Source organism: Diabrotica virgifera, chromosome 1 (assembly GCF_917563875.1).
Source record: "Diabrotica virgifera virgifera chromosome 1, PGI_DIABVI_V3a".
Taxonomy (NCBI): domain Eukaryota; kingdom Metazoa; phylum Arthropoda; class Insecta; order Coleoptera; family Chrysomelidae; genus Diabrotica; species Diabrotica virgifera.
Window position 1 is genome coordinate 86,644,069 of NC_065443.1, and position 27,594 is coordinate 86,671,662.

Sequence of the window (27,594 nt, forward strand, 5' to 3'; positions counted from 1 at the left end):
TAAAATATAAATACTTCCAAAGTATTGAAATTAAGAGGAAACAGTAGCGATCAACAGGTAGCAAAAACGCGTTTCAAGATTGCGGCTGTAATTTTGAATATTTTTCCGAGATATTTGGCACAAGTATTCGTAATATAATAAAGAATGGCGGTACAGAGTCCAATTTGAAAACTATATTAGTATGTGGAAATTACTCTGTAATTAAATACAATATTAAAAAAAACGAGCCTGTACCGCCATTAAGAAGAACAAAAAAATACACTTTCTTCAAATAAATTTTTTATCCGATGCCCAGATTTTGTGTCATTTTGGAACTACTAAAATTTTTTATTTCATTAGTAGTTCCAAAATGACACAAAATCTAGGCATCGGATAAAAAATTTATTTGAAGAAAGTGTATTTTTTTGTTCTTCTTAATGGCGGTACAGGCTCGTTTTTTTAATATTGTTTTTAATTACAGAGTCATTTCCACATACTAATATATTTTTCAAATTGGGCTCTGTACCGCCATTCTTTATTATATTACGAATACGTCTGCCAAATATCTCGAAAAAATATTCAAAATTACAGCCGCAATCTTGGAACGCGTTTTCGCTACCTGTTGATCGCTACTGTTTCCTCTTAAGTTTTTATCATGGATGTACGAGTTACGAGTATAATGGAGATTGTATAGACACAACATAGTAGTTCGAATACTTTGTAAGGGTTAAGATGTTTTTTCTTGCATAAAAATGGCGCGTTGTATGAAAAATGGGAAGATAGATTTTTTGTCACAAATGGAACCAGGAATCCAAAAATGATTGTTAATTTGAAATATATCAGTGGCGTACTATCTTTTTTCTTTAAAAATTTTACCATTGCCCGTATGCGCGCCAATGATGAATATACAATTCTTAATAATTGTACGTCAAAAAATGCACAATAACTACCTCTTGAAACATGCCAAATTTTATTACAGTGTTGCCAGTAGTTTCGGCAAAATCGTAAAAAATGTGTCAAATTTTGTTTTCTTCTTTGTTTTTCTTTTGTATCTTGAAAATGGACGGCATTACAAAAATTTTTTAATAAGCAAACCCCAAATATTTTTCAGTTTTTTATCTATCCTAGTGACGGTGTTACCTTTTTTTTAAACACCATGTATAAAATTGTATCAAAAAGTTGTACGTTTCACCAATTTTAAAATCTGAGAAAATTCAGGGTGAAACATTATGCGAAAATACACGTTATAAATTTTTTTCGTGTAAACGAATGTCGTTAGTTATTTTTTTATACTCATTTAAAATTTAAAATGCGCGGGTAAACACAGATCTGATCAGTGCTCTTACAAAAAAAGAAACAACCAGGTGAAATGCGTGCTGTGTGAAAGAAATCACCCAGCAAACTATCGTGGGTGCTTAGTCCACAAAGAGCTGCAAAAAAGAGCATTTCCACAACTGAGAAGCAAACAAACAAGTCAACCTGTCCAATCAAACCAACACTTAGTAGTCCCGAATGTAACCTATGCTCAGATAGCAACCGCTGGTAATCAAATACCATCAAATACAGCTCCCAGTCTTCAACAATCCATTGACATGCTCGAACTTAAAAATATGATCAAAAAATTGGTAGAACAAATGAGCACAATGTTAAACCTGTTAACCGCTCTCATTGCTAAAGAACCCTAAGATGGAGGCGTTTCTAAAACTAGGTTCATGGAACGCCAATGGCTTATCACAACATACACAGGAAATCAAATACTTTCTACACCTTCATAAAATAGATATACTGCTAGTATCCGAAACTCACTTTACACAAAATAGTTACCTTAAAATTCCAAACTATACTATATATACTACTAATTATCCAGATGGATCAGCACGTGGAGGCTCTGCTATTATAGTTAGAAATACAATAAAACATCATAATGCTGGCGAGTACCAAACAAATCATATTAAAGCGACCAATATTGAGGTTGAAGACTGGGATGGACCACTTACAGTATCTGCGCTGTATTGCCCCCCACGACACTCTATCACAAACGGTAGAGTTCTCTTAAATATCATAGAGTCAAATATTATGGATTATTCATCAACCGGCGAACCAAGATACTGGCCCTCGGACAGAAATCAAATCCCCGATGTGGTCGATTTTGCTGTAGTTAAGAACATCCCTAGGTCTAATATAAAAGCTACATCATGCTACGAATTATCTTCTGATCACTCGCCTATACTATTCACAGTTGGAACCCAGGTACTTATTAAAGAAATATCCCCCTCACTTCATAACAGACGCACACACTGGCCAAAATTCAGACCTATCCTGGAGAACAAGGTGTCTCTAGACATTCCACTAAAAACCAAAGAGGACCTTTTTCTTGCTGTGGAACAACTAACTACAAATATCCAATCAGCTGCCTGGCAAGCAACACCAACAATACAAAAATAAATGCATAATAAATGACAAGTTGCCAAAAAAAAATTGCTAAAGAGAAGGTTGAGGAAAAGATGGCAACAGACCAGAGATCCTGCTGATAAGCGTAGATTCAATAGTGCATCAAGGGAATTAAAAAAGCTCTTCGAAGATCTCAAAAACCAATCACTTCAGTACTACTTGGAAAATTTAGATTCCACTAAAGATAGCGATTATTCGCTATGGAAAGCCACGAGAAAACTTAAAGAGCCCCAGAAACCGTCACCTCCAATCATCAAATCGGACAGAGAATGGGCTCGTAGTGCACAAGAGAAAGCAAGTTGTTTTGCAGAGTATTTCTCCGAAGTATTTACTCCCAATCAAATGAATTCACCTGTGGAAGTAGACGTATTCTCATTTCTTCAAAGTCCATATCAAATGAGTTTGCCTATTCCGAAATTTAAATCGTCCGAAGTCATCTTAGCTATTAATAATTTAAACGATAGAAAATCTCCAGGGTACGATTTGATCAGTGGAAAAGTGTTGAAAGAATTACCTATCAAATGCATAAAACTTATAACGTTTGTATTCAATGCCATATTAAACTTAGGTTACTTTCCTGATCAATTTAAAGTGTCTCAGATAATAACCATTCTAAAACCGGGGAAACCTCAAGAAGGAACTATATCGTACAGGCCAATCAGCCTCTTGTCAATCACGTCTAAAGTTTTCGAAAAACTATTAGTAAAAAAACTTGAACCCTTGATCAAAAATCTAATTCCAGACCACCAGTTTGGATTTCCGTCCCATCACTCAACAATCCAACAAGTTCACAGACTGGTAAAACATATATGCTGATTTTGAGGCCAAAAGGTACTGTTCAGTGGCATTTCTTCACGTTAGGCAGGCATTTGACAAAGTATGGCATGAAGGCCATATCCTATACAAGCTAAAAAGACATTACCGCACAGCTTTTACATTCTTCTTGAGTCATATTTGTCAGGTAGGTGTTACTTTATTAAATACCAAGATGCAATTTCCAAACTCTATTCTATCAAAGCTGGCGTACCACAGGGTAGCGTGCTGGGACCTACCTTGTATCTCTTGTTTACCGCAGATATACCTCCAACTATTCAGGAACCACTAGAGGAGAGACCACCTACAGAAGAAATGATGCTAGGAATATTTGCCGACGATACTGCAATCCTAGCCTCACACACAGACCCTATTTATGCCTCGCATCTCCTTCAAGCGTATCTAGACAGAGTACAAGTTTGGTTTTTGGAATAGAAAATTAAAGTCAATGAAGGAAAATCTATTCATGTTACATTTACAACACGAAGAGGAACTTGTCCTCCTGTAACTTTAAACAATCACCAGTTACCATCAGCCAACGAGATAAAATATCTTGGTATTCATTTGGACAGAACTCTCACATGGAGGAGACATATCTGGACCAAGAGAAAGCAACTAGGTCTTTAATTCAGAAATATGTATTGGTTAATGGGCCGTTCATCAAGACTATCTCTGGATAATAAATTGCTGCTCTATAAGGCAATACTTATGCCAATCTGGACATATGGGTTGGAACTATGGGGAACAGCCACTCACTCCAACATCGAAATCATCCAACGCTTCCAATCAAAAACCCTCAAAACCATCACTAATGCACCTTGGTACATCAACAACAGAATTATTCATCGAGACCTTAAAACGGATATGGTACAAGAAGTCATCACAAAACGTAGCGCTGCACACATTGCCAAGTTGGAGGATCATGAAAACCAGTTTGCACTTAACCTCCTAGACAATTCCCAAGAACAGACTAGGTTAAAGGGGTTCACACCATTGGACTTACCATTTAGAGTAAACTTTTAAACTAATTAGTTAGTAGTCATAAAATGTAACTATTTTCTACACAACTTTATAAAAATTGTACTTTGATTTTACCAGGGGGTTAAATCTTTCTTGTCCTTAGTCAATGTAATCACTTTTGTTTATTGTTGACACTCAACAGATTGCAAAATACTTTTAAGTAAAAAAAAATATTTAAAATTTTAAAATCGTCCTAAAATTTAAATTTCCTGCCAAAAATAAAAAAAAATTCGGACAGAACTTTTTGAAACTTACAACTATTTTATTTAAAGTTTTTGGCTAGCTCTTGATGTGGCTGAGATAAAAAATAAAAACATAAAAAGCCTAATTAGGCTCTAGGTGGGTTACATGACCATTTAGGGGGCTAAAAATTTCAGAAAGTGAGTTTCTCTATATGTGCTAAACGGTGGCCTATATGGAATTCAAATCGAGTTGGGGGCATTTTTCACCATCTTACCCGGCTAGGCCCTTTATCAGTTTTACAAAATTCAATTTTTTAATAAAAGAACCTACAAAATGATGTTTGGTATGGTAATTAAATAAATTCAATAAATATAAGCTATCTCTAATGTGTACCTTCTAAAACTCATCCATATAATATGTAAATTTACAGGAGGAGTGCTAGGAAGTTGGTGGTTTGGAGGTTCCCCCTCCTCACCGGACAGCAACTTCCTTCGAGTAGTCAACGCTTTTCCGAATCGACGACTCTCCGACAATACTCTGATGACACCAAAAATACGGGTAGCCCCATCGTGTGCTTCCTCACCAGGGGGTACGCCTGGAGGGGGCCTGCCTATTAGACGGCATTCCAGTATAGGTCCCCAAGAACGAAGAGGGTCGACAGTAAACTTATCGCCACCAACGGTAAGTTTCTATTTTATATTTTATATATTGTCTTTAGATGATAGGTTTAGATTTATGAAGGATGGTGAATAAGTTAGTCGATATGAAGATATAGTTATTTTGCTACTCAAGATCTTCAGTCTGATTTCTTACTCAATAATGATCAGTTATGTGGATCATTTATTTTCTGTTACATTTATTGCTTTTATTCTGTGAATTATTTAAGGATTACAAAATACTTCATATTTATGCTAGTAAAGGATCAACAAGATAAAATATCTGCCTTTTTGATGGACGCGCTTCACGCTATATCATCATGGGGAAACGTCAACAAAAGGTAAGGTTCATTCTGGTCATTTTTATTCCTTTGTGGTAGGGTTATAACCGCTCATCTTATCTTAATCTGTGACATCTCGTTGAAAAGAGAACCAAAGAGTCCTTAGACATGTAAGTAGCGCCCAAACAACTTAAGATACGTGAGTACAAAATAGCTTGTTGAAAAGCAGAGAAATCGAAAGGTGCGATGACATAGAAAAATCAAACGTTGCAGTTGTGACAAAAGGGCATTAGGTGCTCATATCTAAACGACTTAACGTACAGAAATATGAGAGGTGTCACGTCATAGAATTTATCTCATAGAATATCAAGAATAAAAGGTTAGAATTTTCCGATATATTACTAGGCGGTTATTACAACTACAAAAAATCTATTTATCATTTAAAAAACTGTCAATCAGATCTCAAACAGGTCTAGATCAGATTTGGACAGGTGTAGAACAGGTTCTGTTCAAAGCTGATTGGGACATGTTTTAGACTTGTTCAAAGCTGAACAGGATAGGTTCTAGACTTGTTCAAACTGATCAAGACCTGTTCAGGACTTGATCTAGACTTCTTTGACATATATTAAAAAAATAAATAAAATTTGTTTGTATCTGATACTGGCTAATATTATATCTGAGTATTCCAGCCCTTTATACTTGCACATCTCTGTACATTAGAGTGCTTAGATATAAAAAGCCTAATGTCCGTTTGTCACAGATGGAACGTTTGATTTGTGTATGTCATTGTACCTCCCTACTTCTCCGCTTTTCTACAAGCTGTCCTATACCTACTCACGTATTTTAAGCCGTCTGGGCGCTATATGCCTAAGAACTCTTTGGTTATTCACTCTCGAGCCCCTAACTTTTCAATATATACTTTTTGAGCTACCTTCTTTTCAACGAGGTGTTACACGTTAAGATCAGACCAGCCGTTATACTCCCACCACCTAAGATTAAAAAATGATCAGAATAAACCTTAGAGTTTTTTTGGCGATTTCTATTAAGAAATATTATGTGCGCATCAACCAAAAAGGCAGATACTGATATCTAGAATGCATAGAGAATATAACCTGTAAGCCATTTTTGCAAGTTTTTAAATACGTAAGCTGCAAAAGATGCCTCATATCGATTAACTGTGATTCACAATGTAACGTAAACGATTCTCTGTAATTCGTGACAAAGGCAATAAATGCTTTGATTATAAAACGGTATAGTTATCCAAAGAGATTTTACAAATGTAAAGAGTAAAACAAAGCATGCATATACTTTGATTTTACTTTCTTGTATACTTCAATATATTTTTATATTTTTTAAATTTTGGTATGTTTCTTAACGTTTAGATCAGTACTTTCTTAGTTAAATAATGCACATACCCCATAGAATCTGGTTCGTTCACATTTCTGGCTTCTTTTCAAGCCAAGCTTCCCGTAAATACCACATTTGAGCGATTCTTCAGCGTTAATACGCGCCAGAAATAAACAGCTCTGTATCTACGTTGAAATCCATCGCGTGGTCAACGTGTACTCAGTGATTGCTTAGCACAGACTGCCAAACGGCTGACTTGTTTACAAGCCAGGTACACGTGGGCGGCGTAGCAGAAACTGGCATGCGCTCGGCCCACTGCACACCCGAACTGAGCCGCGGCGTGCAAGCTGCTTGCAAGTGACTTACAAGCGGCGTGGACCGAGAGCACGGCAGTTTCTGCTACGCCGCCACGTGCACGCGGCTTGCACATCAAGTCATACAAGTCATGCGGTTTCGCATTCTGTGCTAAGCAATCAGTGAGTACACGTTGATCTTCTTCTTCATGTACCATGTCCTTTCAGAACGTTGGTTACCATCATACCTATCTTAATTTTATTTACTGCCACCCTAAATAGCATGCTTGTTTCAACACCATACCAATCTCGTAAGTTCTTCAACAATGAGGTTCTTCTTCACGTTGAGGTTCTTCACGTTGATCGCGCGATGGATTTCAACTTAGATAGAGAGCTGTTTATTTCTGGCTTGTATGGACGCTTAGAAACTGCTCAAATGTGTATTGACGGGAATCTTGGCTTAAAAACAAGCAGCTTGCTCGCAGCGTGCACACAACTTAAAAACAAGCAAGTGTGCATCGAGCTTACAGTTCATCTTTTCACCCGAGTTTATTCCCTGTTTCTTGCTCTATCAGTGGTGCCCAATTTAATTGTAGTTTGGAAATCATTATGGCAATGCGAATTTAAATGAGTCCCTGAGGTTATTCAGAGTAAAACAGAGAAAAAGTGTAAACAAAATAAAGATACGGCAAAATTAGTTAAAATTTTTAAATAGGCGTTGGACGTCCAGATCTATACAAGAATTTTGGGAGATACTTGAGCACACCAAGTCACCTCCTAGAGTCCCACCAGAGCTCAATCCCTTTGATACCGTAGGTATCTGGTGATGAATGCATTTTCCTCTTAAAGGAAGTGGAAGCCGTATGGCTTAAATCAGGATAAACACCCCGATATCTTGTTTTTATGAATACATTATATTGTTTCTTATCACGTTTTCATATTTTTCTGGTTTTGTTAATATAGTAATAATATGTAATATACATCATTATAAAATCTGCTCAAAGACAATATTACAAAGTATCACGAAGGCCAACTATAATAATGGCTCTAGCAACAGCGCTTGAGCTATTAAACGGACGAATTATAATTGCAATTCTAGTCCGTTTATTAAAGTAATTAGAGCATTGGTATATCTACGGAAAGTTTTGATAAAAGTTTTACTACAGTCTCAAAACTTTGGCACTCAATAATATTTTCCAAGGTTTCTTGGCAAATGATAAATATTTGATGTTTTCGCTATTTTAATTGGGAAATTGTGTGAGGAAAAATTTAAAATGGTTTAAAGAATTTTTATTAGACATTATTTTGCTATAGAGTAAAAAATATTGTTTAATCGATAATTTAGTATTTATTGCTGTTTTTTTTTCCTTCTGGTTGCCATTTTAATATTTCTCTTGGTATTCGTTGTTTATCCATTCTTTGATTATGTCCTTTGTATATAAGTCATCTGCTATTGTTCGTTTGATTCCCATTATTTCTCTAGTGCATTTATTGGTAATCCTTTCTCTTCTAGATCTTCCTACTGTTATTTTATAAAAATCCATTTCTATTGCTATATTCTCCAATTATGTTGTTTTTCTATGTGCTGAGCCTGTTTCGGATTATTATAGTCAATATTCTGTAAATCGTATCCAATAAAGCGATTCTTCTAAAGTTGGTGTATACATTTCTACCAGATTTTTTGTGAATTACTTAGACTTCAGTACATACTTTATGAATTTGTATTTTCCTTATTAGTATAGTTTTTGTTTATATGACATCTTGTTAAATTTTAGCCAACACTTATTACAAGTTGATACGAAAGGCATAGAATATTGAACTAAATTGCATTTTGGAGAGTATATTTTGATATTACTGGTAAAATCTCTTTGGTACATATACGGAAACTATTAATAATGTAGTATTCAGATACAATTATATACAGGGTGTTTCAAAAAAAGGTAACACCGTCTCTAGGATAGATAAAAAACTAAAAAAAAATATCGGGTTTGCTTAATAAAATATTTTTGTGACACCATACCTTTTCATGATACAGGGCATTGAAGAAAAAAAATTACACATTTTTTACAATTTTGCGGAAACCACTGGCAAGCTGGTAATTACATTTAGTAAGTTTTAAGAGATAGTTATTGTACATTTTTTAACATACAATTCAGACGCATTGACGCGCATACGGGTAATGGTCTGAATAAAAAAAAGAGTACACCACTGAGATATTTAAAATTAAAAATAATTTTTGAATTGCTCGTTCAAATTGTGACAAAAATGAGGCGTGGATTTTATCGAAATAAATAAATACAACATCTTAACACTTACAAAGTACATATTATTTGAAATAAGTTTCTACAAGTACCTATGGTATAGAAAACTTTCTTAAAATAATTTGTACGCGTTAAGATGTTTTATTTTTTTGCATAAAAAGTTCGCCTCATATGAGGAAAAAAGAGAGATGTTTTGTCAAAAATTGAACGAATAATTCAAAAATGGTTTTTAATTCGCAATATCTCAGCGGCGTACTATTTTTTAATTCAAACCATTTAATTCCCGTAAGCGCGCCATTGATAAATATAAAATTCTTAATTGTATTGTATCAAAAATTGTATCAAAAAATTCATAATAACTACCTCCCAAGATCCACCACATTTTATTACAATGTTGACAGCAGTTTTAGCAAAATCGTAAAAAATATTTAATTTTTTTTTCAATGCCCGGTATCTTGAAAACGAATGGAGTTACAAAAGTTTTTTATTAACAAAACCCCAATTATTTTTTAGTTTTTTTATCTATCCTGGAGACAGTGTTATCTTTTTTGAAACACCCTGCATAGAATATGTACTTACATAGAACACAGAGAATCTTTACGTTAAACAATGCACTGGTAACATTAGAAGTTGTAATAGTTATTTATTGATGAATCGCTTTGTAGGTCGAGGCTCGATATTAAAGCTTATTATATAGATTAGATTGATGGTTTTTGTTAACAGATTCATTAATTTTTATACTTATTGTAGTAAATATTCACCGTGTTGGGACTGACAAAATTAACTTGCAAAATTTTTAAACACAAATTAAACGTTTCCTTTTTTTATAAATCAAACACACATTAGACAAAAAGTTATAGATTAATTTAAAATAACAATAAGATTGAAAAAAAAATCAGTAAGAGCTGTTGGTGAGTAATATTAACCGTTAAATCATGCATATTCTTAAGGGAGAGTAAAATTGCTTTATATTTTTATGAGGTATATTCAGTTACTTTTCTAAATCTTGCTTATAACTCTATACTAAATTTACAATCAAGATGAAGTCGAAATAAACAAACCAGGACACGTTAAATGCTACTAGGAGCACTTCCAAATCATAATTTCCAAAGTTTATACATTGTAAATTATGACTCGGGAGTGCTCTTAGTAGCATTTAACGTATCTTGGTTTGCTTATTTCTACTGCACCTTGATTGTAAATTTAGTATATAGTCCTGGCTTTCTAAATTTTTTACTGCGATATATATTTAAAAGATAGTATGACACTTTAGTACACCTTAATATTTAATAGTTTTGGTCCGAATAAGCCACAATTTTACTTTAAAAAGTTTATTTGACGTTTCCAGTTTCACTTCGTAAATCGTTTTCAAAATAGGTACCTATTTCTATAACAATTTTGATAACTAAATTTTGCACTTATTTATTAGTTTGATAACGATTTCCGAAGTGGAAGTCGTAACGTCAAATAAACTTAATTTTAAAGTAAAATTGCGGCTTATTCCCACTAAAAATACCAAATTGTATTAAAACGCCGCAAGAAAATACATTCAGATTAAGTTTAATATTTTACCAATAATTTTTAACACATTTAACGCCACGTGAGTTGTATTTAACTCGCGCCTTGTTTGGCCCAGGCGCTCAGTGAGTTAAATATAATTCACATTGACATTGAGATTCTGAACGTGGAGCCTGAAGGCAAAAACAAAAAATTTTAACGTGGCGGTTATTGTGTTAAGAATAGGTTGAAAACGACAACAAACTTTAAGTCATCGAAAAGGATCTAAAAACGTCGAAAATGCATCGTAAAAGCTTATATAATATCAAAAAACTGTCGAAAAAAACACAAGACCACGAAGCATTATACATTTTTTAATTCTTTTGGTGCTTATTCTATCGTTGCTTAATATTTTTCTGATGCTTTTTAACTTTTCTAGCGCCTTTAAAACATTTCTTCCAGACTTTCTGCTTCACTGAATATTTTTCAACAGTTAAGAGTGAAAGTTGGAATGTATTAATGACATACTATTTAATTACTTGTATATGTTTGCACACATTTACAACATGGTAGCTATGTATTAGTCCACAGTATATGGTCCTTTTTGGAAGATGATTACAAAAGTCTTAAAAATGGTCTTAACTGCTGCGTTTGAGCGAGTCTACCACATTCTGAAAACTTTTAGAGTGCAGGTTGGACGCATTTCCGCGTTCCGCGTCATTAACATACTTACGTTGTCGGACTAAAGAAACGCGGCTGTAAATTTGTCGGACAAGAGATCGACAGTCTTTATTAATTAAATATAAGTACTTTAAATTGAAAATTAAAATAAAAATGTATACCATTTTTATTCAGCTGCAATGAGAAGGCAAAACAATCTTACTTTTCAATTAGAATACGGAGTGCAGTCCAGTCCCTTGAATCGCGATTTTCGGCTCTTATTGGAGCCTCATCGGAAAGAACGTAGGCACTGTTCTCCATATTTTAACTGATTCGCATCGAGAGGTTTTCCCACCCATTGCAACTGAAGTGATGATAGTAGGTAGCTAGCGCCATCTGGCATTGAAAGACGAAGGAGTTTTCAATCCTAATAGTAAATTATTAATATTGAAAATATTAAAAATATCACTAAAAGATTTTTAAATTGAAAACTTATTGGTACACTTTCCTGGTGACACCTCCAAGACTTCTACAATTTGGAAGTCAAATGGATGCTGCAGTGAAGACGAGAGGGAAGGAATTCTACACTATGCAATTCACATCCCCCGTCTGCAGCTGGTAAAGTTCCAACGGAAAAATGCACTTAGTTACTCTACGGAGTAATACGACTATAAAATAAAAATGTATACCATTTTAATTCAGTTGCAATGCGAAGGCAAAACAATCTTACTTTTCAATTAGAATACGGAGTGCAGTCCAGTCCCTTGAATCGCGATTTTCGGCTCTTATTGGAGCCTCATCGGAAAGTACGTAGGCACTGTTCTCCATATTTTAACTGATTCGCATCGAGAGGTTTTCCCACCCATTGCAACTGAAGTGATGATAGTAGGTGGCTAGCGCCATCTGGCATTGAAAGACGAAGTAGTTTTGGAAGAAAATATGGAGACCAGTGCCTACGTTCTTTCTGATGATGCTCCAATAAGAGCCGAAAATCTGCCGAAATAATATTTTAAATATTAAAAATTTGCTATTAGGATTGAAAACTACTTCGTCTGAAAATTAAGAGTTTTGTAATAACAAAACTACCGCGCTAGAGTGACATCTTGTGGATGTCGGACTTTACGGTTTTGTTATTACAAAACTCTTAATTTTTAATTTAAAGTATTTATATTTAATTATTAAAGATTGACGATCTCTTGTCCGACAAATTTACAGCCGCGTTGCGTCAGTCCGACAACGTAATAAATATATATGTTAATGACACAGAACTCGGAAACGCGTCCAACCTGTACTCTAAAATGTTTCAGAAAGTGGTAGACCCGCCCAAACGAAGCAGTTAAGACCATTTTTAAGACTTTTGTAATCATCTTCCAAAAAGGACGATGTGCTGTGGACTATATACATATGAATTATACAACGTTCATACTAAGTACCTATCTTTTTAATATTCCCATTTATGATATTTCACAACAACACGTTATATAAAACTTATTATATAATTTTGTTTATTATCTGCATAGGTTATATTTAAAATACCTATTACCTACTACCTTAATTACCTATTAAACTATTTTTTCTAAATTAGTTTTTCCTTGTCTATTCTATTTTTTCAATTAAATAATCCATTCACTCGCTTTATAGCTGGTTAATATCCCTTTTAAATATATCGAAAAGTTTTGTATTATCAATTTTTATTACCCAAATATTAAACAGGATCCAACAATTAATTAATTTTAAGCAATTAACTGGTAAAAAGCACTTTAGCAATTAATTAAGCAAAAATTAATTAGCTATTGTTTGTTGTGCTTTTCTTCTTGTATTTGGCTGTATATTAGTCTATGGCAAAAAGCTGATAGGACCTTACGAAATTGCAAATTTGTTATTTAATTGGTTGTGGGAAATATACAGGGTGTAACAAAAACGTAGGTCATAAATTAAATCTGGTTTGATTGAACCTAACTACCTTAGTACAGACGTGCACATCAAAAAAGTTACAGCCCTTTGAAGTTACTTACTTACTTAATTCAGAACTCTTCTACTTTTCGGTGTGAGTTATTGCGGAGTTGGGCTCTCTATCGTTTTCTTCTACATTTTCCTCCATTTCCTTCTATCCATGGACAATGCTTTTGTTGCCTCCCATTTATTCTCCTTTTGTCGGCCGCTTCCCTCACTTTTTTTGTCCACGTCTTTTTTGGTCTTCAATAAGCCAGTTTTCATCAAGATATTTTAACATTGTATTTCCACCACATATTTACATGGTTAAGAAAGATCTGGGAATAATATAAAAACTTATTTATAATTTACATTTTGTTAGGTACTCAGAAATTTTTAAACATATTAAAAAAGAAGCCGCATCTCGATAAAAACTGGCTTTTCGAAAAAGTGCTAGGTGGCAAAAGAGTTTTAAAAATATTTAATTAATTTGATTAATTGTGTTTGACTAATATTACAACAATAATAATTTAATTAAAACGCATACAAACATTTTTGGGTGTTTAAAGGAACAAAACCCCATAAAATTTTTATACGTTGCACAAAATTCACAGTTATTTTTTAAGATGATCCTATCATAATAAGGCCACATGTCTAATTTTAATATAAAATCTCAGTTACAAACTATAAAAGAGTTTTTGATACTTGGACAAATATCGATTTTCATTTTGTAACTTTAAAGGGCTGTAACTTTTTTGATGTCAACGTTTGTACTAAGGTAAGTTAGGTTTAATCTAATTATTTTTGGTCCCAGAATTATGTGATTTAATTTATAAACTACTTTTTTGTCACACCCATGATTGATCGATTAACTATGTATGTGGATGTATTAGAACCATCATTTTTGTACTTGCTTTTCGTTTTTATTTCTTTTTGGATTCGGACAAATTATTTTTGTAAAAATTTAAATATTTTAATGGATATTAAGTTGCGCCACATTACATTCATCAAGCAGCTGTGCTATAGTGTAAATATATAAAAAATAATTATACCTATATTTTTTAAATATATTTACATTTATAAGTTCTCTTACAAAATACTTCAAATTCTTCAAATTACAATTCGGTAAAACGTCTCTAAATGAACTAAAATAAAATTAGTAACTTAATAAATACTTTAAATGAAAACGTTGAAGAACCTTACATTTTTTTATGAAATTTTCATAGACAAAAAAGATATTTAAATGAAAAACTGTTGAAACAATGAAAAAAATGGACGTAGGTAATGCAAGTAAATTTTAAAGAACTTCCTGGACATAACGTGATATTTAAGTTGATTAAACAATATTTACACTTAAAAGTTAAAAACAGTGCGAGAAGGTAAATCCCATTTAAAATACATTGTTACTTCATGCACACTTTAAATCCTTCACGCACTGCTATCTATAATGACAGTTTTCACAAACTAAAAACTTATACATAATATGACATAGAGTAGATAAATATTATTTATCTATGTCATATTATGTATAAGTTTTTAGTTTGTGAAAACTGTCATTATAGATAGCAGAAAAATATCATTTATCTACTCTATGTCATATTATGTATAAGTTTTTAGTTTGTGAAAACTGTCATTATAGATAGCAGTGCGTGAAGGGTTTAAAGTGTGCGTGAAGTAACAATGTATTTTAAATGGAATTTACTTTTTCGCACACTTTCAATGGGCTTTTTGGTACACTTTCATATAATCAAATATCCTTAACTTTCGCTTTGTCATGGTGATGACAATATGAGTAATGACTTACAACAAAATTTTTGACAGTTTTGTGGTTTGAAAGTAGTTAGGATTTTTAAACGTCAAAGTTCTAAAAATTGTAGAGTACAAGTGAATTCCTGTGACGAAGAGTTACAGTTTTTTTATTTGTTTATCGTAGGTAAAATATTGTATGAAACTGTGCGTGAAGTACTTTTTGCGAACTTACGCGATGTATAGCACTCGCTCCGTTGTCGCTCGTGCTATAAATATCGCGTGCGTTAGCAAAAAGCATACTTCACGAACTGTTTCATAAATAATCATATTCATACATATTGAAATATTTAGTCACATTGAAAACGTCACATTTGATATACAATCATAGTACAAAACGTTAAAAATTCAATTCAAATGTACAAAATATTTACACTTGCATTTGACATAATACACACATCATAGATACATATTATTTTTAATATTAGTTAACTTAATAATATCCATTTGCAAATTAAAAAGAAGTAGAACTTCCAATTTGTATATTTTACATTGTTACTACTATGGGGAATTATTCTTAAAATAAATTTATTATTAAACATCGCCATAATAGAAAAAATAATTTGTGCATTTCTACTAATAACTAGTGTTAAAGTAGACATCCTTAAGAATACGACAAAATATAAAAAAATTAAAAAAGCGAAAGACCGCTTAGTTAGTTCCTCTCACTGCCACAGGTACTCTGGTAGCGCTATCAACTTATTATTCCACATTTTTCGCTTTTTGCTGCTTCTTCTGTAGATTTCGTCCACGCTCTAATCGGTCGGACTTCATCTCTAACGTCTTTAAAGATTCCAATCTAAGATATATTCCTTAACCGCAATTGCAGGTTCCACATTTTATGCTTTATTTTGTATACGTTTAAATATATATGAATAAATTCACTTTTTCGATAGAACTTAAATGCAATTATTGTATTAATAAATTATGATTTTTTGACGTATTATAATATAATATTAATAATATTATTAGTGATCTTTTTCTTTCTTCACTTTTGGCGTACATACTAGTGTATTTGCCAGCACAGTTAGTATTGCATTTGGTCTTGCTCATGGCAATATGCAATACTGTTTCTATAATATTAATAATTTTTTGAATTTAATGATTATGGTGAAGATCAGTAAAACACAGATAGCACAATAAAGGAGTTTGAACTTTTCTTTCTCTAGGGTAACAGCGGAGAATTACGCAGTCTAAAAAGGTGCTTAGGGGTATTAGAACCCAGATAGACCAGGGCGCATCTGTAAAAATATTAGTACATTTGGACGTTGAGAGGTGACTCAATTTTTTTTGCAGAAATTGCTTGAAAATAACTCAAATAAAAATATTTGAGTTATCCTCCTTCTCAAAAAGGTTCGGAACATTGTTTAAATAATCAAAATGTCAAAAAATTAAGGAAAAATTCGATTTTTTTCTTCGTTTTTAGATTATAACTTTAAAAGTGTTCATTTCCGAGAAAAGTTGTAGTGACATAAAAGTTGTGCAATTAAATTTCCTACAACATAGAATTGGTCAAAAATTTAAAGAATAGTCACCCTTGTTGCAAAATAGCAACAATTGCGAAAAAAACATACAAAAAAAGTATTCGCATTTTACGTTTTTCAACAATTTTTGCTACACTTAGGACCTTCATATTTCACCCAGAAAAACTATATGACACAGTAAAACAACAGTGTAAATTTCATTAAGATCGGTTTAATAGATTTTGCAAAATAAATTTTGCAATCCAGCTTTCGCAAAAAAAATTCATTTTTTCAAAATGTTACAGGACTGAAAATAAAGCAGATAGCAAGTTAAAATTTTTATGCAATTTGCAAAATTAAAATTGATTAACCACCACGGCGCCGGCATTAGGAATTTTTTTAAATAAACATTAATTATTGGTGCTACGCGCAGGACAGCGGATAGTTTGCTCTGATTGGGCATTCCAATGACATTTGATAATGATTGATACATTTTAATTTTTGTTACATTTCGATATAAATAAATAAATTTGTTTATTGAAAAATAAAAAGACATACCCTATCCTTTGAAATAACACTTTTTTAGCAAAAACTTTCTTTGTTCATATATTTTAACTTAGAGAATAAAAGTTTATTATTTTTAAACATATGCAATTACAGTCGAACCCGCTTATTGGAATAGCCTTTGTGCAAGGCAAAAATATTCTTATAACCGGGATATTCTAATAACCGATCATTGGTGGCTAGTCGAAATAAGTGTTACCGAATATACGTAATAATATTATTTACATACTGTGCCAATGTGTAGTTTTACATACTATACCAATGTGTAGTTTTATTACATACTATGCCAATATGTATATCATATTATTATATGTACCTACATATTCAGTGTATGTAAATGGTTTTAGGTCTTTTTACGTCAATAATACAGTAGTGTAACTAGTACTTATCTATGTATGTGTTAAATACCAAATTACATTACATGTATGTGAATGAATACATTATATAATTAATATGAAATGTATGCAATATGTAGATATGTAAATATTTTCTTATTAAAATGCATACCTATATAACAAAATTACTTTTTTTTTGAGAAATTATTGGTAATTATAGCTTTTTCGTTGTTAATCCGTGTGGTCATCCTTAATCCATTGGTTGAATAGAAGTTTTATTGGCGTCAAGAAATGGATTGTTACATTCTTGTTCTTTTCTCTTCTTTTCGAATTTAACAAAGCCATAATTCCATCTTGCAAACAAGTAGGTACTCTCTGAGTGAATTCTAACTAAACTGCTTCTAACAATTTTATAACAGGCAACAGTGCCTTTGTGTAGACAAATAAAAATTATTTTATGACCCATGCATTTGTCGGCTATGCTAAAGATCGAATTGGTATTCCTAACAAAGTAATAAATATTTATTACCCTAATAATATCTAATCCAGCACTACCGGCCATTGACGACAAACCATAATACCAAACATAATTTAAATTTTTAGTAAATTGTAAAAAAAATATTCTTTGACCTGCAAAATATGCTAATAAGCGGTATTATCTAGTTAGATCCGATTCCAATAAACAGATAAATTTATTAAGGAGTAAATGGAAATGTTTCGGGAACTTGAATTTATATTCCATAAACCGGGATATTCCTATAACAGGGATTCTAATAAGCGGGTTCGACTGTATTGTTTAAACAATATCACAAACAATAATAAAATTAGTTTGATTTTTGTAGAATTAAAATATTAAAATACAACAAAATATAGAGTAAGAAAATAATATATTAGATAAAGATTGGAAGAAATTTTGGTGGAAATCAACTCGTGTGAATCGAACACCGCTGTCCTGCGCGTGGCACCAAAAATTAATGTTTATTTAAAAAATTTCCTGACGCCGTGGTAATTAATCGATTTTAATTTTGCAAATTGCAAATGAAAGGTACAGTACGCTTCTATAAGAAAAAAATTCAACTTGCTATCTCCTTTATTTTCAGTCCTACAACATTAAAAAAAAAATGAATTTTTTTTGCCAAAGCTGGATTGCAAAATTTGTTTTGCAAGATCTGTTAAACCGATCTTAATGAAATTTATAGTGTTGTTTTACTATATCATAAAGTTTTTCTGGGTAAGACATGAAGGTCCTAAGTGTAGCATAAATGTTTGAAAAACGTAAAATGCGAATACTTGTGTTTGTATGGTTTTTTTCGCAATTATTGCTATTTTGCAACAAGGATGACTATTTTTTAAATATTTAACTAATTTTATTTCCTTTTTATTTTTTTCCTTCATATTTTGACATTTTGATTATTTAAACAATGTTCCGGACCATTTTGAGTGGGAGGATAACTCAAATAATATTTGAGTTATTTTCAAGCAAATTCTGCAAAAAAATTTGAGTCACCTCTCAACGTCCATCTCAAAAGGGATGCGCCCTGGACTAAGAAGAGTTATAACTTTGGGTTAGCTTCTTTTAAAATAAACTTCTTTTATTTATATGTTCATCTTGTTGATACTTATAAAGGGTACCCCCCGTTAAGATAGGCAAAATGCCCTCACTCCCAGAATTCAATTTTATAATTTTTTTTACGTTCTATGCAATTAAAAAATGAGATAACGCGGATTTTTAGCTCGCCACCCCCCTTACCCCTCCCCCCACAGCCAAAAACGTAGATTTTTAGATTTAATTTTTTTTAGTTGGGTTGCAATCGATTTAAAAATTTCAAAAAATTCACACGTGTATCTGAGGCTTTTACAAAACATGTCTATTTTTTATGGACCCGTAGGTCGAGTGTACATAACCTCAAATTTTTTTTTAACTTTTTTAAAACCTATAACTTTTTTTTGGAGGGGGCTACAGGTCCAGTTTTTTTTGCATTTTGTGTATTTTATCAAAATCTATCTCTCTGATTTTTTTCAGATTTTTCCGTTAGGTGCGCCATCTTGAAAAATCAGGAAAACTGTATTTTTAGGGGGTTTTTAGGGATTTTCTCCATTTTATAGACTGCAACATAGATCAACTGAAGGTTTTTTTAATAGATTATGTATAATTTGAAATAACTATTTTAGGATTATCAAAAATTGGGCAAACCACCTTTAAACCCCCCCAAAAACCATGTTTTTTTAAGTTATGTAAGGGTTTTTGCGGGCTTAATGATATTTTTTGAGATCGATACAGCCTGAATATTTTTTTTCATTTTTTTACGTTATATGTGATTAAAAAATAAGACTAATCGCATTTTTAGCCCACCACCCCCTCCCCTGCCCCCACAAAAACGTCAATTTTTCTATTTTTTTTTTGTTTAGTAAAGTTGCAATTAATTTAAAAATTTTATGAGGCTTCTAAGAAACATATCTATTTTTTTAGACCCGTAGGTCGAGTGTACAATACATATAACCTTTTATAACGAATACATATAAACTTTGAGTTGGTCACTTTATGACTTTCATAATAATAATTTTTAATCGAGTTAAAGCCTTGAAAATGGCTATTTTCGCGTTTTTCAAATTTTAAATTGCATGTAACTCGACAACAGTCAATTTTATAGAAAAATCACAAGAGGCCTTTTTTGCTCAGGTTGATCCAGAGAATCTAAAACAAATTTGTCCTTAGTGAAAAAATTGATTTTTTGAATTCGTTTAAAAAATTGTTTAAACAATTTTCCGACCGCGGTACTGCCTTTCACCTTGTGGATTTGTTATAAGGACCTGTTTTTGAGCAAGTTTGTGCAAAAAAATGAATCGGAATAATTTACCTAATGGGGACAAGCATACAGCATGGACTATTTGCATTATGAGCCAAACGAAGATGGTTTGGAAAACATTAAACGATAGATACTGTTGTAGATGTGAGTTGCGGAAACGGCAAAATAACCATAGGCTGTTGTTCGCATGTAGCTGCCATAATATGATATTTATCGCATGGAAAATATTTTACAAAAATCATCAAGCCAGCAGAATATCTTACAAAACTCTTTGACAATACAGATGTTATACCTGTAATAGACGAAGACAGCGATGAAGACTTTAGAACTGTAAAGTGTAATACCAACGAATATACTCTCCGAATACGCTAAGGGTATATACGAAGCTATATATTCTTTGGTAATACATTCTTTATTCTTTTTATGGTGTTTTACGTGGCAGTAAACGTGAAGCAAAATGACGTTTTAATAGGCAGAGCAGAGATATAGGTTATGTTGATGGTACAAGCACATAATTTAGAATATGTATAATGTAAGGTAATATTAGGGTACCTACTAAATACAAACTAATGAACAAAGAACAAAATGTTTTGATTCACAAAACGACAAGAAGTATGATATATTAAAATAATGTATTTTTTGTTTATTTTGGTTTTTTGTATCCTACCTAAAAGATATCACAATGACATATTTACTTTATACAAAAATATTGCAAAAATTTGAAATTATTTTGTTAAATGTAGTTTACTTGAGGACAAACTGAGCAACAGATATACTGAGAAAAAAAAATTAAAACGAAAAAAATGATGATTTATTGGGCAGGTTGAGAGGGAGGAGGGCTAAAATTGAGCTAAGGCTTATTTTTAAACACATCAAACGTAAAAAAAACGAAAAAAAGAATATTCAGGCTGTATTTATCTCAAAAAATATTAAGCCTGGATCCCGCGTACCAAAAAAAGTTGATTAATAGCAAGCTGAAAATATGTTAATAGTTTAATGGTATCTAGTCGGACAAACTTTGACGTAGGTATGGAAACAGGGGAAGTTTTAATTGTAAAACGTAATTTTAATTGTGGAACGTGTCATCCTGGCAAGTTTATGATTGTGAAAACTAGCAGGTGGTTTTTAAGTTTATTCAATAGCAAATTATATAAAATATACCTAAAAACTCAGTTATTTCAAATTATTCCTACATAACCTATAAAAAAAACCTTGAGTTAATCTATTTTGAAGTATATAAAATGGAGAAAATCCCTAAAAAGCACCGAACAAATCAGTTTTGCGGATTTTTGAAGATGGCGCACCTTACGGAAAAATCTGAAAAAGTCAGAAATATAGTTTTTGATAAAATACACAAAACACAAAAAATAGACATGCAGCCATCACCAAAAAAATATACGTACCTATTAAAAACAAAAAAAAAAAGAGGTTATAATATGTACACTCGACCTTCGGGTCCATAAAAATAGATGATCTGTAAAAGCCTCAGCTTGTGCGTGTGAATTTTTTGTAAATTATAAATTATAATTTAATAATTATCAATTATTAAATTTACACAATTTAACTAAAAAAATGACCATTTAGAATAGTTAATTACAAAAATGCCACAAAGAAATAGCTTCAGAATAACATTTGTAATTGCAAACCAACTTAAAAAAAAATAAAATCGAAAAATTTACATTTTTGGCTGTGGGGGAGGGGGAATAGGGGAAGTGGGCTAAAATTACAGTGACTCCTATTTTTTAAAATCATATAGAACGTAAAAAAAATTAAAAAAATATTCAGGCTGTATCGACCACAAAAAATATAATTAGACCCGCAAAAATCCTTACAAAACTTAAAAAAAAACATGGATTTTGGGGGGTTTAAAAGTGTTTCGCCCAACTTTTGAATATCCTAATATACTCAATTATTTTAAATTATACATAATCTATTAATAAAACCTTGAGTTGATCTATGTTGCAGTCTATAACATGGAGAAAATCCCCAAAAACCCCCTAAAAAAACAGTTTTCTTGATTTTTCAAGATGGCGCACCTAACATAAAAATCTGGAAAAAATCAGATACATAGCTTTTGATAAAATACACAAAATGCAAAAAAAATTGGACCTGTAGCCCTCTCCGAAAAAAAGTTATAGGTTTTAAAAAAGTTAAAAAAAATTTGAGGTTATGTACACTCGACCCATGGGTCCATAAAAAATGGACATGTTTTGTGAAAGCCTCAGCTACACGTGTGAATTTTTTGAAATTTTTAAATCAATTGCAACCCAACTAAAAAAAATTAATTCTAAAAATCTACGTTTTTGGCTGTGGGGGGAGGGGTAAGGGGGGTGGCGAGCTAAAAATCCGCGTTATCTTATTTTTTAGTTGCATAGAAAGTAAAAAAATTAATAAAATTGAATTCTGGGAGTGAGGGCATTTTGCCTATCTTAACGGGGGGTACCCTTTATTTACAACTTCTATTTATTATTTATTAGCGATCTTATCCGTCTGGGCGTGTTGACGTAATCGATTATTTTTTTATATGAGAACAGGATTATTGTGCTAGGTCATTCGAAAGGTAATTCAATTCTCGATTCAGTAGTATAAACATTAACATAATTATTTGTACAGATGGGCCAAAATTGTATTTATTTTTTGAATTATGTATGTAATTTATTAATACATACTTAATACCATTTACTGCTGATTGAAAACAGCAAAAAATGTTTATTTAGATAATAAATACTGCTTTTCGCTTGAATTAAATGTTAAATTCGACTCCACCTACGTCTTAGCAGTGATTTAACCATGACTACAATCTTGTTGAACGTTATGGATAATCCAGAGTACCAAAAAAAGTTGATTAATAGCAAGCTGAAAATTTGTTACTAGCTTAACGGTGTCTAGTCGGACAAACTTTGATGTATGGGAACACTCAAACAGGAGAAGTTTTAATTGTGGAAAGAGATTTTAATTGTGGAACGTGTCTTCCTGACAAGTTTATGATTGTAAAAGCTAGCAAACTATTTGTTTATTTTTAAGTTTAATGACAAAGTTTATATAACATATAAAAAAATTTTTGTCCGACAAATATATTGGGTGTTTTTAAGTCCGACACGTAGAACATTTCAAAAGACAGGAATTATGTTGATGATACATAATAGCAGTTTAATTTTTGCATGAGAGTTTAATGAAATAGTAAAAACTCAATTGGAAGTTCTGTCCGACAAAATACATGAGACGTTTTCGTAGTCTGACAACCCGTTCCACAATTAAATCTTTCCCTGTTGCAGTGTTCCCGTACATCAAAAATTTGTCCGACTAGACGCCGTTAAGCTATTAACTAATTTTTAGCTTGCTATTAATAACCCTTTTAGGTACGATCCGCACATGACCCCTATTCTCATTAAAAAAATGTGCCAACTACAAGATGCTTCAACCTCCATTTGGTATACTCTTTGATTAGGATCATCATCATGAATGCTATGACATCTTCATCAGTTGCTGTCGGTTGGTTGGTTTGGTTGGTTTTTCTCGTTGCGTTTGTGCATTATTTTTTCTTCTTTGCGTGCCACCTCCGAGACGAAGGTTGGAATTCATTATTGATATTCTAACTTTTGACACCTACAGCCCAAAAGAGTTCAGTTGAGCTGCATCCAAACCATTCTCTGAGGTTTCACATCCAGGACATTTTTCTTCTATACATTATGCTGCGCCTTCCTTGAATCTTTCCCTGCAGTATTAATTTTAGGAGTTCATATCTGTCACCACGTGTTGTATGGCCCAAATATTGTAGTTTTCTTATTATGATGGAATCCAGTATCTCTCTGCTGTTATCTATTCTTCTTCATTGGTTAGTCTGTCTGTCCAGGAGATTCTCAGCATGCTTCCAATCTATTGAGACATTGTTTATTAAGAGTCCATGTCACCACATCATACAAAAAATATAAAATATAAAATAACACTTTAGTACTCGTTTTATAAGATTTAGGCTAGGTCTCTACTGCATAATATTTGTTTCATATTATTGAATGTACTTCTAGCTTTTTCTATTCTAACTCTGATTTCTTTGGTATAATCGTTTGTTTTATTAATGTTTTTCCCTAAATAGTTATAAGTCTGAACTTGTTCTATCGTCTTATTATTTACGTGTAGTACTGTTTCTAATATTTTTCTTTGATAAAACCATGAATTTTGTTTTCTGTATGTTTAGTGTCAGATCAAATTCTTCGCTCGTTGGAACAACCTTATCTAAAATTCTTTGTAGATCTGTAATATTTTCTGCTATTAGTATTGCATCATTAGCATATCTAATTTCACATATGGGTAGGCCATCTATTTTTATGCCTGCTGCTTCACCTTCTAATGCTTTTTTGAATATTTCCTCTGAGTATACAATAAACAGTGATGGCGAAAAGACACAGCCCTGTCTAACACCTTTTTTGATTTTTATTTTATTAGTTTTTAAATTATTTATTTTTATGACAACTTCTTGTTCATAACACAGATTATTTATCCACAGTCTTACATACACATATTCTTCGTGCATGCTCTTCTAAAAAGAGCTCTTATTTTGTATTGTTACGTATGTCGACGCTGTCAAGCCAAAACGGCATAAACGACATTAACTTGATTTTTCAGGAAACACAAAAAACTGATTATTTTTATTTTTACCAATTCTGCTTATCTGCATAGTGACTCAAAAATATTGATGATTTTTTTTTCAAATTTTAATATTTTGCGAACATGAATGTAGCTGAAAATACTGTCTGAAATAAATTAAAAACTAGAAAATGGCGCTTATGTCCAATCAAGATATAACATTGGTGAATATGCCAAACTTACATCTGGCATTTGTGTCGATCGCATCGTTGTAAGGTTATCCAATATGGCGCTTAAAAGGGATATATGCCATTAATGAAAAAAAAACGAAAACTAAAGATTGTCGTTTATGCCAACCAGAAAAATTATGAAATTAGGAAGATTTTTGATAGGCTTTATTTTTTTAAACCAAAAATACATTCTAAGTTAAAAACAATACCCTAAATTCTTTAAACATGTTTTTGATGCTAGGATGAAATACTTAAAAGTAAATAATTCGCAAATAGGAGCGGATATCTAATAATAGCGGATTCTAATTCATAATCACAGTCAATATTTGGTTCAACATCATTATTGATTTGATTGCTTGTATTTTCTTTATTTTGATCACTACTTATACTGGCACCCAAACCATTATCTGCTGCTAAGTTGAAACATGATGTGAGATCGTGACTAAATATTTCTTCTTCTACTGCAACGTCTGGTGGTTCCTCAAAGATGATAATGTCATTGCTAAAAGCTTCTGCAATGTTGGCATTATAAATATCATAAACCTCTAAGAGGAATATAGGGGAATTATTGTCAGTCTGTATATCATTTTTACTGCTTCGGTATATGTTTTATTGTCATTTATTAAGGCCATTATTTTTTTACTTCTGCTATTCATCTGCAACAAAAAATGGCATAAACGCCAAAAATCGATCGCCATTTTTAGCTATATAAAATTGATTTGGACTATATGCTGTAATACAAAATGAATTGTTCATCACACTAGTACAAAGTTACAATAGAAAATTTTAAAATAAACTTTTTATTTGCGCAATTTTTAAATAAGAAACCTCCATAAGAATACCATTGAGGAATGGCGCTTGTGTCAACCACGATGTAAATATTTGGTTTTGGCATAAACGCCTCATAGTTTTTAGAGAATTTCAGTGTATTTACGCTTCAAAAATCAATACAAATTGAAAATATTGCAGAGGTAAGTAATATCATGTTACTTATCCATAAAAATTGTAAAAATACATACCTTTACTATTATTACTGGACCGAACTGTACACAATGATAATCTTACGGGCACTGGCGATTATGTCAATCGGTGTTCACGTCGGTGTTCACGTGTGTGACTAGACTGGCGTTTATAAAAATTTTAAACCAATATTACCCCTATTTCACTTTGTCTGGGGTTATACCGCGTTGACTGTCTGGTGCGGAAATTAAAATCCTATTTTTTGGTGCAGCTAACTAAAAAGTGGTCATTTTGGCGTTTATGCCGTTTTGGCTTGGCAGCGTCGATGTTAGGATTTGGGTCATAAAATTCGTCGCTCGTTGGTGCATCTTCGTTATAGTTAGATGCGTCTGCTCTTTCAATAACATCGTCACTGTCGTTTTTGTGCAGTTCTAACATTAGGATTTTTTCAGTTCTATCATTCCAACACTGTTCTTTTTGTATCGTTCTTGGACAGCAACGCATGTATATTCCATTCTTTGCTATTTGATCTCTATATACTGTAAAATATATATATATATATATATGTATGGGCGACAGATATTTCATTTCCTCTGCCTTTCTTCTTTGTTTAAATAAGTACTGAGACATCAACTTTCATCCTTGACAGCTCTTTAAATACCTCCTGTCTTTTTGTACCAATACTTCGTATATTCGAGGTAAATATATTCATTGTCCATTTTCTTTGCAATTTTTATATTTTTGATCCATCCTTATTTCGAGTATTTTGATTAAACTTTTTCACCATTTAAGGGTCTTTCCCAAAGAGGAGTGCTTGTCCTATCATTTCAATTCTTAAACTGAAGGACCAGGATTTTCTCCCATTGGAAAAGCGTTCCCGTTTTTTGATGCTGAAAACTCCCTATTTATTTTCTTCGGTTAGTTTCTTCTTCTTTTTTTGGAATCATACCCCGGAAGGGTTTTTGCCTATCTGGCTATGTCCTTCCGTCATCTAACCATCTCGTCCTGGGGTTTCCTTTTTTTCGCTTTCCTACCGGCTTCCACTGTAATATCTTCTTTGTCATTTTTGTATCTTAGCCATGAACATGTTTATTTATGCTGAACATGTCTTAGCCATGATAGTCTTTGAATTTTCACAAATCTTACGATATCATACCTTTCATTCAGTTCATTAATCTCGTCGTTTCTCCTTATTCTCCATGTGCCGCCTTCCTCTTGCACTGGGCCATATACTTTTCTCAGTATTTTTCTCTCGAATGTCCTGAGTTGGGCTTCATCTTTTTTCGTCATTACCCAGGTTTGACAAACATAGGTTATTACTAGCCTACTCAAGGTTCTGTTTCCAGGATCAATTTTTTTTAACGTTTCAATTACTCGTATCTTGCTTTTACTAATAATAGCGACATTGTCTGCATACGAAGTAATTTGTACTGTTTTGGTATTTATATGGCCGGTTACCTTGATTTTTCTGA

At 32.3% G+C, this 27,594-nt stretch overlaps 1 protein-coding gene and 1 long non-coding RNA gene across 2 annotated transcripts in view; one reads left to right on the plus strand and one right to left on the minus strand.

Annotated features, from left to right (window-relative positions):
- Positions 1–5,199, plus strand: part of LOC126891111 (SCY1-like protein 2) — a 242,079-nt gene extending 236,880 nt beyond the window's left edge. The window contains exon 9 of the mRNA XM_050660294.1: positions 4,877–5,199. Coding sequence (XP_050516251.1) covers positions 4,877–5,199 — 323 coding nt within the window. The remainder of the gene's footprint in view (positions 1–4,876) is intronic.
- A 20,113-nt stretch (positions 5,200–25,312) lies between these two features.
- LOC126889303 (uncharacterized) lies at positions 25,313–26,443 on the minus strand. The gene is made up of 2 exons (XR_007699976.1): positions 26,182–26,443; positions 25,313–25,818 (listed from the first exon to the last, which is right to left on the minus strand). It is a non-coding gene; the product is annotated as an uncharacterized LOC126889303 (long non-coding RNA).
- Positions 26,444–27,594: the final 1,151 nt, after the last annotated feature.